Source organism: Corvus moneduloides, chromosome 1 (assembly GCF_009650955.1).
Source record: "Corvus moneduloides isolate bCorMon1 chromosome 1, bCorMon1.pri, whole genome shotgun sequence".
In the NCBI taxonomy this organism is placed as follows: Eukaryota; Metazoa; Chordata; class Aves; order Passeriformes; family Corvidae; genus Corvus; species Corvus moneduloides.
This window is the reverse complement of record NC_045476.1, coordinates 140,116,656-140,131,100: the sequence shown is the minus strand read 5'-3', so window position 1 is coordinate 140,131,100 and position 14,445 is coordinate 140,116,656. Positions and strand designations below refer to the sequence as shown.

The 14,445-nt window shown below is 39.7% G+C and overlaps 1 protein-coding gene across 2 annotated transcripts in view; it reads right to left on the bottom strand.

Moving 5' to 3' along the window:
- NECAB1 (N-terminal EF-hand calcium binding protein 1) overlaps positions 1–14,445 on the bottom strand; it is a 58,083-nt gene that overhangs the window by 33,426 nt on the left and 10,212 nt on the right. For both annotated transcript variants that reach the window (XM_032128996.1, XM_032128987.1), the window contains exon 3: positions 11,839–11,947. In XM_032128996.1, coding sequence (XP_031984887.1) covers positions 11,839–11,947 — 109 coding nt within the window. The remainder of the gene's footprint in view (positions 1–11,838; positions 11,948–14,445) is intronic.

The following is a 14,445-nucleotide window of genomic DNA, read 5'->3' as shown; positions in this document are numbered from 1 at the left end:
GCCTTTCTTCTGAGAAGGAAAAGAAACAGATTATTAAAGAAACTTAAAAGCATGAATGTCCTCTTTGAATCTTGCTGAGGGGTGAATATTGAACGGCTGATTGCACTGAGTATTTTTTCACTTATCTTTTTAAAGGGATTTTTTAATTGACCTTTTAATAAAATGATGACACAGTACTATCTTAAAATCACTTTCTTCACTGCTAACTTCCACACATCTGGCTTTTATTTCACAAGGGAGAGAACCTGATAGAAATTGCAGGATCTTGGAGTATCACAGACTTGCATACTCAGGGCTATAAGAACTTCTGAACACTTTTAATTGATAATGTAAATGAGATTTTCACACAACATTTATTAATTGAAGGTGATCTTACCTGCATTCAAACAGGCCAAGTTAGATGGCTGCAAATGAGACTTGCACCTGACTTTTCCAATGACCTTGGTGGCAGGTATAAAGGAATTCAGAGTCTGTATGAACTGGTGCTGAAGCTGTGAAACTTAACTCTTAGGTAAACAAAGTGTGTGGTGGGAAAAAGTGTCTGCAGCTCCTTAAGGCTGTTTACCACAGATCACTATGGCATCTATGGTCAAGTGTGTCTGACCAACACTTCTGCCGTTCAGCAGTCAATTTTGGAACAGTCCAGATGTTCATCTCTTAAATGCAATCTGAAACCCTGAAAGCTGGAAAATTGCCTGAGTCAAAGAGCCTTGACAGAATACGAAGAGGTTAAATGACAGGAGTTTGCTGTTATAATGCCTACTCTTTTTTCATCATCCCTACATTTTCTGCTCCTTCACATCATCTGCCCTAATGACTTAATGTAAAATACATTTCTGCATTATTTAATGCACAGCTTGATAACTGTGCTTAAAACAGCCTTTCACACTGTTAACCAGTCAAATTCATGCTCTCTTTTCAAATTTTATATTTCAATCCCTTCTGGTCCCTGTTCTTTTGCAACATCCTAAACACCATGTTAGTGACGTAGGGAGGGGCTCAGAGGCTTTCAGCATCCCTGTTTTCAGCATGCTGTTTGTCCTATTGACAGGAGTGACACAGCTGAAAATGGACTACCAGTGAAAATGGAAAAGTATTCAGCTGCTGAATTCATTTTCAGTTAGAATTGGACACCTGAATAACCAGAAAATATTATCCAAAACATTTTGTGCAGCAAGCCTGTGAAAAAACACAGAAAAGACATAAAGAACATAAAGACATAAAGAACATGGATTTCTGTGTAGCATACTCAGTATTTCCTTCTGTTATAAATACCCTTGGAGGTCTCATTGTTCTTGGCATCCTGTTTGAAGGGGATGCTGTTCTAGGCAGGGAAGCTATAATTTTGTGTCAGTGATTATTTCATTCTCCCGGAAATAATGACATGCGGCTTCAAACACAGTTGTGAATAAACCTAGGAATTCTTTTGCTGCATACAAACAATTCTGAGCTCCCTGCAAGATGCTACAGAAATAATTAAAGAAGTTTGGCAAGAATTTATTGGTACAGGAGTGAGGTGCACACCAGAGGGCTGTATCCGTAACTCAGTACTCAGGTTTACAGCAGGCACCTGTTCACCATTTCAGTGGGTACATATGCCAAGGATGCTTCTGCTTAGACCCATAATCTGGCAACACTGAACATGTTATTAACAATATTTGCTGGATGACTCACATCCAGGCACCAGCCCTCCACTAACTATAAGCAACCAAAGCATAGGGTGAGGCAAATGCATTCACATCATGTCAGCGTGATAATTCTCAATTTGCTTTCTGACTGCTAGATGCAGTTCTTCTACCTGTCTTTGTCTAAAATGTTCTCTACCTAAAAACATGAGCTATTTTTAAAGGATTATTACACTGAGCAGTCCTGATCACTGAAAAGTTGATCATAAGCATTGGTCAGTGACAGGAAAATAAGCACATTCACTTGAATGAACTGTGGCAAAAGTGCTTATTTGTGGTACCTCTGGAAGTGGTCCAAAATGTAGAATTACAAAGCAGCTGTGCTCTTGTTCTGCCCACTACAGTTAGCCGTGGGCTGGGGGCAGCCAGGGAGGAGGGAAGGTTAAAGCCATTCCACTCATCCACTGCTGTGGATCCATGGATCCATCCACTGACTGGCACATACTGTTCCACAGTACAAAAGGCACCTCTAGGCAAAGGAACCAGCAGATGATCTATGTATTTTCCCTGGACCATAAGAAGAGGAAATGAGATCTTACAGAGTATGAAATCTGGAATATAAAGCAGTTACTTTATTGAAGAATCCAATACTATAAGAAAGACTTTATGAACTAACTGAATTTAGGAAAATCATTGCCGTGACTTACAGCTGGACAAGGATAACATTTTCTTCTTCAGATCTTTCTTCATTCTCAGATATGAGAAGGATTTATTTTAGAAGCTTGATCTAACTCTCTTTTCAGTCCCATTTGCATGTCTTTTTGCTAAAATTGGTTTTAGGGGTGGAAGTCTGAAGCTAATATCGCCTACTGTTAAGTAGAAGCATATAATTTGTGAGTAAAAGGAATTAGGTGTTACTTAAACTATGCAAGAGTAACTGAATAGGCATGCATGGACAATCTCAGCCAAAAAGCTGTAAGCTCTTTGCAACAAGAAAGCCTGTGTACCATCTCACTGTAAGTCACCAAAATAAGATAAGTGCTCCAACAGTACAGAGGCTGTTTTGCAAAGGAGTCCTATGTGCACGCTTCCATTTCAAGGATTTTCTGCCTCACAGCTCCTTTGCAACAGCAAACAACACCTTTTTGTTTAGGTTTGTTCAAGGTTGCTTACCAGTGGAGGCAAAACTTCTTCCACTAGGATGCAGTGCTGCAAGAGGCCCAGGCGTTGGCCTCTTGTCACAGAACAGGGAGAGGAGGAAGAGGCGGAAGAAGTGGGACAAAGCTTCTGTCCCTGGGGAGGCAAACTTCCTGCTGCCCCAAGGACACTGCTGCTCTTCAATCCCAGATCCACCTAGACTGTGCACCCTCTAGGCTCTCAAAGGCAGCAGCCAGCTTGGCTCTCTGGGCTCTGACTTGGGCAGCGGGGTTACAGATCTTTTAATATCCCATATTTTGCTTCACTAAATAATTATCTAGTTAGTTCCAGGCTAAATGATAACTTCAGAATCATAACTTACTGCTCTGCCTGTGGCAGGACTGAAGGAGAGACTAAAAGGTTTTTTTTTCCTGACTAAGAACTCATCTGAAAAAACAACTCTCTAGTCCTTTGCATTCAGCAGTGATTCACAGGGATGCGATGACTACATAGCTGACAAGTCACTTTAATCATCCCAGCTATAACAGCCTTTGTGTTTCTAAAAGAGGCTTAATAATTCTATTAAAACTTGTTGTGTACGCTAAAATTTGTAGAGCAATATACAAGGGCTGCGGAGCTATGATTTTTCGCAGAGTCTGAATGACATAAACCCAAATGAGGTGATGAGATGCAGCATCATGGTGGCTCTTCTGCCACAGGGAGCAAATTTCAGAGTTTTCACCACGTAGGAGACAATAATGTTTCAATTTCTGGTTTTGTCACAAAATGTTGGGGTTTTTTTAAACCTGATATTAAATTATTTATTCTTAGACAAAATAAAATGTTTACTTTGGTTTCTTACACTCCTTGGAAATGCACAGGAGCAGGCAATTCCAAAATGTCAGAAATCAAGCAAATGAGGGAGAAGGTTGGCTTTGCTGAGCAGGCATCTTCTTTTGGAAAAGGAAGATGTATGCCTAGTGTTAGCAAGGTCAAGGGACATGGGAAGAATAGAGAGATGCAGCTTGCCAGTGTAGGGAGAGAACTCATGCAGCCAAAGATTAACTGGAGTTGAAGCTGCCCAGAAATGTGTGGAAAAATTAAAAGGTACTTTAAATGTATTATTGGCAAAAGGCAGCACAGAAATAAAAACAGCCTGTTACAGGATGAGGATGGGCACTTCACAGACAGGGACATGGACAAGGCAGAGGTATTTAAGGCTTTCTTTGCCTCTGTCTTCAACATGGATGATGGACTAAGAAGGTCCCAGTGTCCTGAGCTGGAGGACCATGGCTGCAAGAACATTTGACTCCCGGTCGACCCTGAAATTGTGCATGATCTGCTGCTTCAGCTGGATCCCTACAAATCTGTGGGGCCTGATGGGATTCATCTGAGAACCCTCAGAGCTATCTGATGTCATGGTAAAACCTCTCTAGATGGTTTTTGAGTGGTACTAAAACTCTTGTGGTTCTCTGGGAAACTCACCTTATGGAAGTGACTAGACCTCCAAACTACACTTACCATTAAGCAACGAGCTTACCGCAGGGGAGCTGATGTTATCTACGGCAGAACTGAAATGAAGCACTTTAAATCAGCTCCATTTAGTTAAGTGTAAATGAAAATAGTCATTACCGTTTGATCTTTTTGCTGAGAGGGATTGTCATTTTTTTCTGCAAAAAGCTGAATTTCCCATTAAAAAGAACCACTCATATGGAAAATTTCCAAGAAAAATTCTATTTTCAGCTTGTCTGTCTGACCAGAGGATCTGATAGCATCAGGATTTTGTAAATCATTCTTTGTGAATTCGTTTTGATCAGTCGTGAAATACTAAAATGTGTAATCATCTCACTCTGACCAGTATCTTGCCTTTGTCTCTGTGCTTCATTTCCAAGCTGATTTCCATAGCTATGGTCTTGAAAAATCTGAGAGTTAAAGCCAATAGCTGCAATTGCATGTTTAAATATTAGCAAGAACACCTTTCTGATGCCAATGCTGCACCATGTGCCTGAACTTCTCATTTTATCTAAAAGAACCAGTTTTTTTAAAATGGTCAAACCCCAATATATTATTTTACTCTTGCAATTTTTGCATTCAAAAATTCCTTTTAAAAAAAAAATTTACTCACCTGCAGTTCACCTAACTAAAGATCCTGTCTGTATCTCATATTGTTCTTAATATTTTTTTATTTTTCTTGTTGTACTTAGAAGTTAATTAGTTTTTTCTGTGTACTTGTATTGAACTGTGAAAGATCAGCAATAGCATGAGGCTGAAATATGCCTTCCAACTAAAACAAAAGGAAACCATCCAAGGCAGAGATAATTAGTACATTTAGAGTACCCTTAAACTACTGAGGACTTATTATTATGTTTACAAGCAGAACCTTGAAGGAAGCATTGTGGTCCATATAAACATGCCTTTCATTTTAGTTTCAGTGCGCTGTACTGGGCTCCAGGCTCAAGGGTTCTCACAACTGCAAGGATTGCTAACCAGCCTCTTACTCTCAACATCCAACTGTCACCTTTTGGAGTTTGCTGCTAGGGCAGATGATCTCACCACTTCTCTTTTCACCCACGGGAGGAACTAGGGCTCTGCTAATGAAGACCTGGGCAGGTGGGAGGAAGGTTTATTTGCTTTGGGGTGAGTCCTAAATGTAGATGTCCATGTGTGCGCCGGGTGTCCAACCTCCCATGCCAGGCAAAGGAGTCCCAGTGTATTCAGTGGAACTCAGAGGGTTTAATGGACCAGCTAGGAGACTGAGAAGGAATTTGATATAACACAGGCATCGAGTGTTGGTTCAAATGCTCTAGCATTTCTTCCACTACCCATGTCCCAACTACTTCTCCTTTCCACCTTGGGCTGATTTTCAAGTGTGAGCATCTTAAATGCCTAATTCCTGGGCAACTGAGCTGAAGCCCATGCGAACAGTATCATGTCTTAGGTGCCAGTGACTTCCCTGGCCACGAGGGAGCCTTAGACACCCTGCTGACACACACATTTGCAAGTGTAGATGTGTCTCCATAGTGTCACATCCCACCCCTACATCTGCTATACATGCAGCATGACACACTCTCCCAAATGCCCAGCATAAGCTCAGTGCTGCAGGTGGCTGAGGCTCTCAGCTCCTCACCAAGCTCATCTCTGGCTTGTGCTCAGTTTAACTTATGCCACACACAAAGGTTGAATGGGATCTCCCTACCTTTGGGAGGTTGCTTGTGCCCCAGGTCCTCAATAGTTCTAGCACCCCTCCTACCTTGTAATAAGGGTCCTGACTGAGGACTTCATTTTGCCAATGAGTAAAGTGAGAAAAACAAGTCTGATTCCCCACAGACTCCTGTGAGTCAGTAATCAGTGAAGCATTTATCGCAGACTCTCCAGCAGTGCTGCAGACTAAATCCCCTTGAGACCTTCTGTATATCTCCTAGTTGTAACTTTGCCAAATATTCTCATTATCTTCTGACACCTTTTCCCGGAGGATGCCATTATGCTAAAACAATTTCTATGGAAGTCATGACTGGGGGGAGGGAAGGGTAAAGGATAAGAGTAAAAAGGAGGTTTATTATATTTGCAATGACTTTTGCTAAGACTTATTCACTAAACCATTAACCATGCCAAGGATTCTTGCTCTGCTGAAACACGAGCTCATCAGAGTTGACATTAAAATTAAATAGGAGACAATTTACCAAAGAAATGAGTTGCAACAGCCATCACCTGTTAAACCACTAATTTCAAACTTTTCCTGCACATTTCTCTTCATGTATAAAAAGAGCTGTGCTTCTTATACCTTTCTCTACTTTCATTACAATTATTCAGGCAGTAACACATGTAAACAAAACGGCTGTATTTCTGCAGAGCTACCTCAACTGTGCTTCAACACTGTTTTGCATGCGAGATGTTTTGCTATCAGTTAATGAAGAGAATGCTCTGAGACAGCAGAGTATGTGGGTCTTCAGCTCTAAAATTACTTCAGCTCCAAAATTACTGCAACCTGCAGACCATGTCCTCCATGATTCTCCTTGTCAGCACAAAGAAAGACTTCTGGTGCCTTTGCAGCACTCACATTTGCTCCAACACCCTTCCCATTGTGCCCATCAGCCCTGCAGAGCTTCACTGAGCACTGTATAGCTTGGAGCTGAGACTGGGGGAGGAGAGAGGGGTGAGGAACCACACTAGCTTTCCTTCACCCTCACAAACCTCCAAAAAGGTTAACTCAGATTTCAAATAGAGTGCTTTGAGAGTTTTTGAAGTGTTAGAACAAGTACTGACCAGGTCCAAACTGACAGTACAGAAGTATAACATGGATGTCATGTCAAACACATGTCAAATCAGCCCACAAAGATAAGCTCTTCCCCTTGCCCCTCTCCTGCTCACAGACATGCACGTACGTTGGTCTAACTCTAACTCTGGAGGCCTGGCTCCTACTCAAGAAACTGTGGGCATCTACCTTGGCCTCCTGATAACTTAAAAAGAGCTTAAGATGTTTCTCAGATGCTTATAGTGTGTTTACATTGGGGCTATCTGCAAAACATTTAAACCATTATGAATAAGGGGAGGAGAATCACTGTACAAACTCCAGGTTGAAGCTTAAGTCACTGCTCTTGATTTCTTGCTTACACTTGTTTGGTTGGGGTTTAAGAGTCTTTAAATGCAACACACTGCTTTGCAATAGAAGCAAATGTATGCTAGGAAACAAGAACCTGGAGATGTGGCTCTAACAGCCCAGACCTGATTATTGCTCCATCAACACAAAGCCTTTCCTTACACTGGCAGAGTGAGGGCATCTGAGTGTGGGCCCCCCACAACTACTTCTTTATACCATTTAATGGTATGTGTTTGAATAAGGATTGCTCAAATTTTTCACAAGATCCTGGAAAGCACAAATAGAAGCGACTCTCAGTGGCAGTCAAATGCCTAATTGGCTTTCAGTTTCACTCTGAAGTAATGATGATACTGGAAACTTCACTTAGAGAAGAATGGTTAACTGCTACCCCCCTGAAGCAGTCACCTTATACTAATAACATGTCAGGAATGCTCATTGTATGGCCTAATCAAAGCTTACCTTCGAGAAAGGTAAAACATCACAGCACTACTAAAAGATGGAAAAATAAATTACTTTTTGCATGGATACACTACTTCACCTAATTTGGTTGTCTTATGCATTTGTTTCTGGCTGTACCCAAAGGAAAAGGGAAAATAAGTTAAAAAATTTAGGCAATCAATTTGTACACTGTGTCTTTAGTGGTATTTATTTAATTGTTGGAACCCTGGGTTTAGAGAATTTAGGTTTCTGGGATATAATTATATATATAAGTGTAACAATATGGAGGATTTTGAGTGTGGATTTGTACTTCATCTTTTCTCCTTCTTCTTCACAAATCTGAGTGTTCTCGTATTGGGTCAAAAAAACCCACAGTGCAGATCATGAAAGGTTAGTTATTGGATTATAAGTAAAAACGTATTACTTGGTATTTCATGATTGCTTGATTTGGACTTTAAATGGCCTTGGACATTAGAACTTGGGCCATTTTCCACCCTGCCAACTAGAAAGCACACCCTGTGCAGCTGTGCTAAAGATGAGAAATAACAAACATCAGTAAAGAAAAGCCTGGTGTCTCCTGCATTGTAATCCAAACTCTGAGTAAAAGAACTCAAAATTCAGAAACAGAGAAAATTAATATCTAATATAAATATTTCAAATGATACAAAAAGGAAATGTAGATTTTTTTAAAATAGAATGAAAAAATAGTATACATGTAAGTACCTTCATGAACTGCAAAATATATGTCCAAATTATGTCCTGAGGAAATACCCTTAGCAATGCAAATTTTCAGTAAAAGCAATGATCTGCTCTGAATGAATAACATGTTCTTTAGGGTCTAGACAAGTTGTGCATTTAAATACATCCTGCCATAACAAACTCTTCAACCTATGTTTTGGAAACTTTATGTGGCAGTAACTGATTCTTACTCATCTGTTTTTCCTGCTGATTATGCACTAATGGACTCTTCTTTTACTTCGTAAAAAGAGAACACCTGACTGCTTCAAATACCAGGGTGCAGATCGTAGTCAGGCAGACACAACCTGAATTACTGGGAAGTGAAACCCTCTGTTATTTTCCCTGTTATCACATTGGAAATGGTAATTACTCATTTTAGCAACCTTCCACAGCCTGTCTGCTTTGTGACAAGCACGTTGCGTTAGCTTGGATTGGTCTTTTAAAAGTTAATAATGTAAATCTCTCTTCAACATGACTGACATTAGGGCCTGTGTAATAGCAGAGTTTAATACCTGTTTAATTTAGTTCCCTTAAAAGTGTTAAACCAGAGTAAGTCTTTCATGCTTTTAATATTTTATTGAAAGATTGCTGCAGCATAGCTGAGAAGGGAATTCAAATCTCCTGAGTTTGTGGTCCATGGCTATCACCCCAAGGCCACATCTCCTTTTTTATCTTCAGGCTTTAAAGTACAAAGACTTGTGCACACAGACAGTGAGGTTTTGAATGCTGGCAGAGATTTAATGCAGGTGGAAACAACCCAAAGTCTGCTCTTGTGACAAGCTGGTTATGAAATCTTGAGATACTCCAAGAAATGAACTAAGGCATCATGACATGCTTCTCTAGACATCTGTCCTAGGCATTTACGTGTGGTGTAAATCACTGCATAATCTCAATGCTTACAAAATATTTCTGGGATAGGGAATTACAGTCTGCAATTTGTAAATATTGAAGTGAAGCAGAGAGAAGATAAAAGATTTGCCCAGAGTTTGACAGTGTCTACATTTTAATTGGATAAGAGAGACAACCTGTGCAAGTCTCCTCCTACTAGCTACAAAAGTGAGCAGAATTCTTCACCCTCCCCTCCTAAAAACCAGCCATAAACTACTTCTGACTTGCATAATTTTCATTAATTCCCTCGGATAATTTGGAAGTGAAAAATCTCAGAATAGATGGTTCGGGGGTTGTTTGATACATACATGATTCTCCTAATGCTTACATTAAAACACTTCCCAAGGTTCAATGAACATTTTGCTATTTTTCTTAGCTAGCTCATTAATTTGAGACATTTTACATAACCTGCCCTTTTCAGGGAATGCCAGTGAGTAAAGGTTTTGCCTCATTATATCTGCTCCATGTGATTTTTTTCTGAAAGCTATGCTAACAAGGAAATCATATTATACTGTCCAAGCTGTCTTTCTTTGCTATATCCATCTGATATTTGGCATGTGACATCTTGCTGACAGGTTCCTCAAAAGCTTACAGAGGGGCTAAGGGAAAGCCTTTAAAATGTATTTGTCTCTGCTAAAGATCAAGCCTTGTAGAATACTTTTCAGCTGCGAAGTCACCCTAAAGCATTTTATCAGTTAAAGACTTCATGAAAAAACACTCAAAAAGCTTTTTCTTGCTGTTTTAAATCCAAGTTTCAAGTACATTTTCTTGTCTGTATCTAGGTCCTCCTCCTGTAATAAATGCTAATCCATCAACACCCTTTCTTCTGGTTGAAAAAGGTCATTTAGTAGCTTGTCTTAATTTTCCACTTGCTCCATTCCTTGAAATACATGAAAACTGGACCCTTTGGTATGTATTCTGCACGTTTTGTGCCCAGGTTTTTGCCAGGCTTTTTCTGGACAGTGAGAATGATCTCTCAGATGTCTGCTAGGACAGTTTAATTGCCTATTTGCAGTTAATAGCAGAAGCCTTCAACAATTACACCAATTCTTCAGGTGTGCCTTTCTACCAGGAGGAAAAACATAATGTTATCTTCACTTTTCTACATATTTTTCAGATCTATATAGTCTCTGTTCAAGAGAAAATGGTGTACAAATACTAATAATAAAAAGCAAAATATTTTACAAATTAAAAAGCTTTACAAATAAAAAGAAAGGAAAAATAGATGTAGACCATCTGACTTTTTTCTTAGAAATCTTGCTTATTATCAAGAATTTCTGCCTTTCTCAGGATGCTTGCAGACCAAATGGAATTATGGTAAAATAAAACCACTTATGCAGATATGTGGTACATAGGAGGAAGTCCAAAGCTGTTCAAATGAGTCTGGCTCAAATGAGGTTTTTTACTCTGGGTCATTCATACCATTCATTGACCTTTGTGGCGACTGGGGCACATTGTTAGCTCATGTTCAAGTTGGTGTTCACCCAATATCTTTTTCTGCCAAGCTGCTTTCTAGCTGGGTGGGCCCCAGGATATATTAGTGCATGGAACCATAGAATCATGCAATTTTTTGGGCTAGAAAAGACCTCTAAAACCATCAAGTCCAACTGTTAATCCGAAACTACCAAATCCCCCAAATACCTCCAGGGTGGTGACTCCACCACCTCCTCATCTCCATCACCCCATCCTGTGATCGTCTTATGAAGACTGTAATATTTTTCATTCCCCACAAGTCCAATAGATTAAGTACCATTTCTTCTGCTTACTTCAGGACATTATTTTGGCACAAACTCTAAAATCTTGTGAATTCTACTATGAAACTACATTTAACTTGATTCCATTTTCCACAAAAGTTTGGGGTTGCTCCTCCCCAGAAGCAGGACTCTGCACTTCTCCTTGCTGAACATCATGTCAGCTTATTTTCCCCGTGGCATTGTTAAACCCAACCATAACAGGAATATCCCAAGGGACAGCACCCAGCACAAGTACCGTGCCACCAGAGAGGATGGCTTTTTCAGCTCTTTACTATATATAGTTGCTTCATTTATTTTATTTCCTTTTCAACATCTGCTCCAAGTATTCATCTCAGTATGACTCGGTGGGATTGAGAATTGAGAAATTCATCTTTAAGCCTGAAGGAGGCCCCAGCTCCTTTTCTTTCCATGGTGGGGGAATACAGAAGGCATCCAATTTCCACCCCTTGTTCTCAGTACCCAAATCACGTTTATTGGAACATGCAAATATTTCAATGAGCTTTCAAAACACTTCACTTGTACAGTTTATAGCCATATGACACAGCCTGGCTTCCCTCGAGCAGCTTCCTACATAAACTTGTTTCCTAAAATCAGCCTGATGTCTGTTTTCCATTCTCAGATACAGAGAGAGGCACTGGAGCTGTTAGAAGGGGGCACTTACTCAGTATTGTGTGTATCAATGGTGTGAAAAAGGTCATGCAGTTCTTCTCCACTCAGAACTCCGTCAGCAAAGTAAGCTTTGAATTCATCAAAGGACAGTTTTCCATCATCTGAAACAGTGAAATTGCCTTAATGTCATTCATGTTTTTTCTTGTTTACTTCATGCAGTAGCAGAGGAAAGTATTAAAAACCTCTAGGTCTTCAGCTTAAATGTAGAAACTTTACATTTTAAATGCAAGGGTGATAATCAGGAAACAAAATTCAAATATTCACATTTTCCTGTTATTTAGAAGAAATTTGAAAGATTAAATTGTATTTAAGTATATTTAAGTGTATTTAAGTATATTTAAGTATATTTAAGTGCATTTAAGTATAATTTATCTAAATTGATTGAGCCTTTGCATGAAGCATAAAGAATATTTTTATAGCCTAACACTTCATAACTCTTTTTTGGGTAGCACTAATTTCAGTTCACATGTTCCTTTCTCTTCCGTCAGTAACGTACTGAATGCCTCATAGGGCACTAAACAACTGTAGAGGATAAGACTAATATGTCCTAAGCATCAGACTAATCTACAGTGTATTATGGCTTAATTTCAAAGTGGTGAAGAATCTATTATAAACACAGTATCTAAATCCTGTGACTACATGCTGTACTACAGCAGGCAGATTTGAAGAGTAGAGCTGAGAAGTTTCCTTCTTCTTTTATTTGTTACTATTTCATAATTTTTTGATTTGAATATATGGCTCAGATATCTTGAAGAGGTTTCAAAATTGTACAAATTAAATGTCTGCTTCAACAAAACAAATTTGAAATGTTTAATATGAAAAGACAGATTGTAGCTGGAGATGATAATCATTACAATCAAAATAAAATGTCAAGATCTACAAGAGCCAGAAACCAAGATGGCACAAAACTGCAATGATTACCTAGCTGAGGGTCAAAATACATTTGCCATTTGGCTGTGGTTACAGAGAAGGAATATCAAATACTGAGTGTGTTGAGGTGTGTGTTCTCACAGCTATGCTTCCTTTGCCTCTTACAGATACAATCAATTGCTTAATCAAACCACCTCTGCAGCTTTATCATTTGCTGGGAAGGGTGACTTGCATGCAAGTTATACACATACTAAAGAAACTAGTGACTTTTGGCAACTTTCCTGAGATAAATATATGAGTTTACCCACAGAACAGCCTGGAATATGACACAAAATCTGAAACAAGTCTTTTTTGGTCCTTCAGGATCATTGGCTTTCCCTCAATCCAGAAAATCCCTGATCCAACAACAGATTGGGTACTTTAGCTATTTTCTTTAGATTTTTATTATCCAAGAGAAGACACTGCCTTTTAGTTCATTGCTATTTATTCTCAGTAACATTCTGAATGTTATTGACATTGAGTGACGAATCACTGAGCTTGTTGCTGGCAAGACACAAGGACTTTTGAATCCATTTGGTACTTACAGACTTCATACAGTTACCTTTACTAAGAAAACCTCTGATTATCCAAGGCATTTATCTGATTTTGTGTGAGTGTAACTGTTTTGCCACAGCAGCTGGCGAGGGCTCAGCCGCTGGTGGCCACCCTTGTGCTTCCTCAGTGCTCAGATGAAGCTCAGACCCAACACTGAACAAGTGCTCCCGGTGCTGTTAGCTTGAAGACACATTTGCCTAGCCAGTTCTTTTTTTCCCAAGTGTCAAGAATAGAATTTTAAAGGATGTGTCATGTATCCTCTACACCACTGCCCTGGGCACACTTTCAGGCCCTTGGAGTGCCCAGATAAACACTATCTGGCTTAAGTGCTACAGAGTAGCTGAGCAGAAACCTCTATTAGAGATCCTTCCACTGGCAAAGTGACAGGGGAAGGATGAGTCATGAAAGGCAAACTTCTCTGAAGCTATGCATCCATCAGAGAAATCAGCCTTCAGCTGTATCTGCCTTGGCAATTTTATTTAAGAAGCTGTTTTGCAAGACTTGCTTGCTTTTGTCTATTTTCTCTGACATTTTTCAAAAGAAGGGTTGCTTCATAAACAGGCGCTGTTTTCCTTTGTCTCCCAGCTGGCAGACAAAAATATAAACAATAAAATGAATCTCCCCACGTTGCACTTGCAAATTTAGAAATAGATTCACACAGTGGTTTACAGGAGTCTTCTTTCAGTTTACAATTGCATTCTCACATTTATTTCAGTAAAATTCACCTGTCTATTGAATAGATGTTTTTCTGTGTAAAAAATGCCCAAGTGATATCTCCCAGCCAGACTGCTGCAGAAGTGCTAGTAATCTCCAGGACATGCTTTGGATAGCTGATTACTTCAGTAGAGAACAGCACATCAGACAGAGGAAAGTAGCCCACACTCTCTGAGTTGAAAGGTGGTTTCAAAAGGTATCAAGAGAATAATGGACAAGGGCACAGACGTACTTGGAGTCTGCATGCACAAAGACAATGGCAAATGGTGAGACTACAGCCAGTGAAGGAAGTCAGAGTGATGCAGAGAAGAAGAATGTCTCACAGAGATCCCAGCAAATGCTAGAGGACAACTTCCACTGACCCCTATTTTGGGAATCCTGTTAGGATTGTGAGCCATTCTTAGCAGTTAAAAAGCAGTCT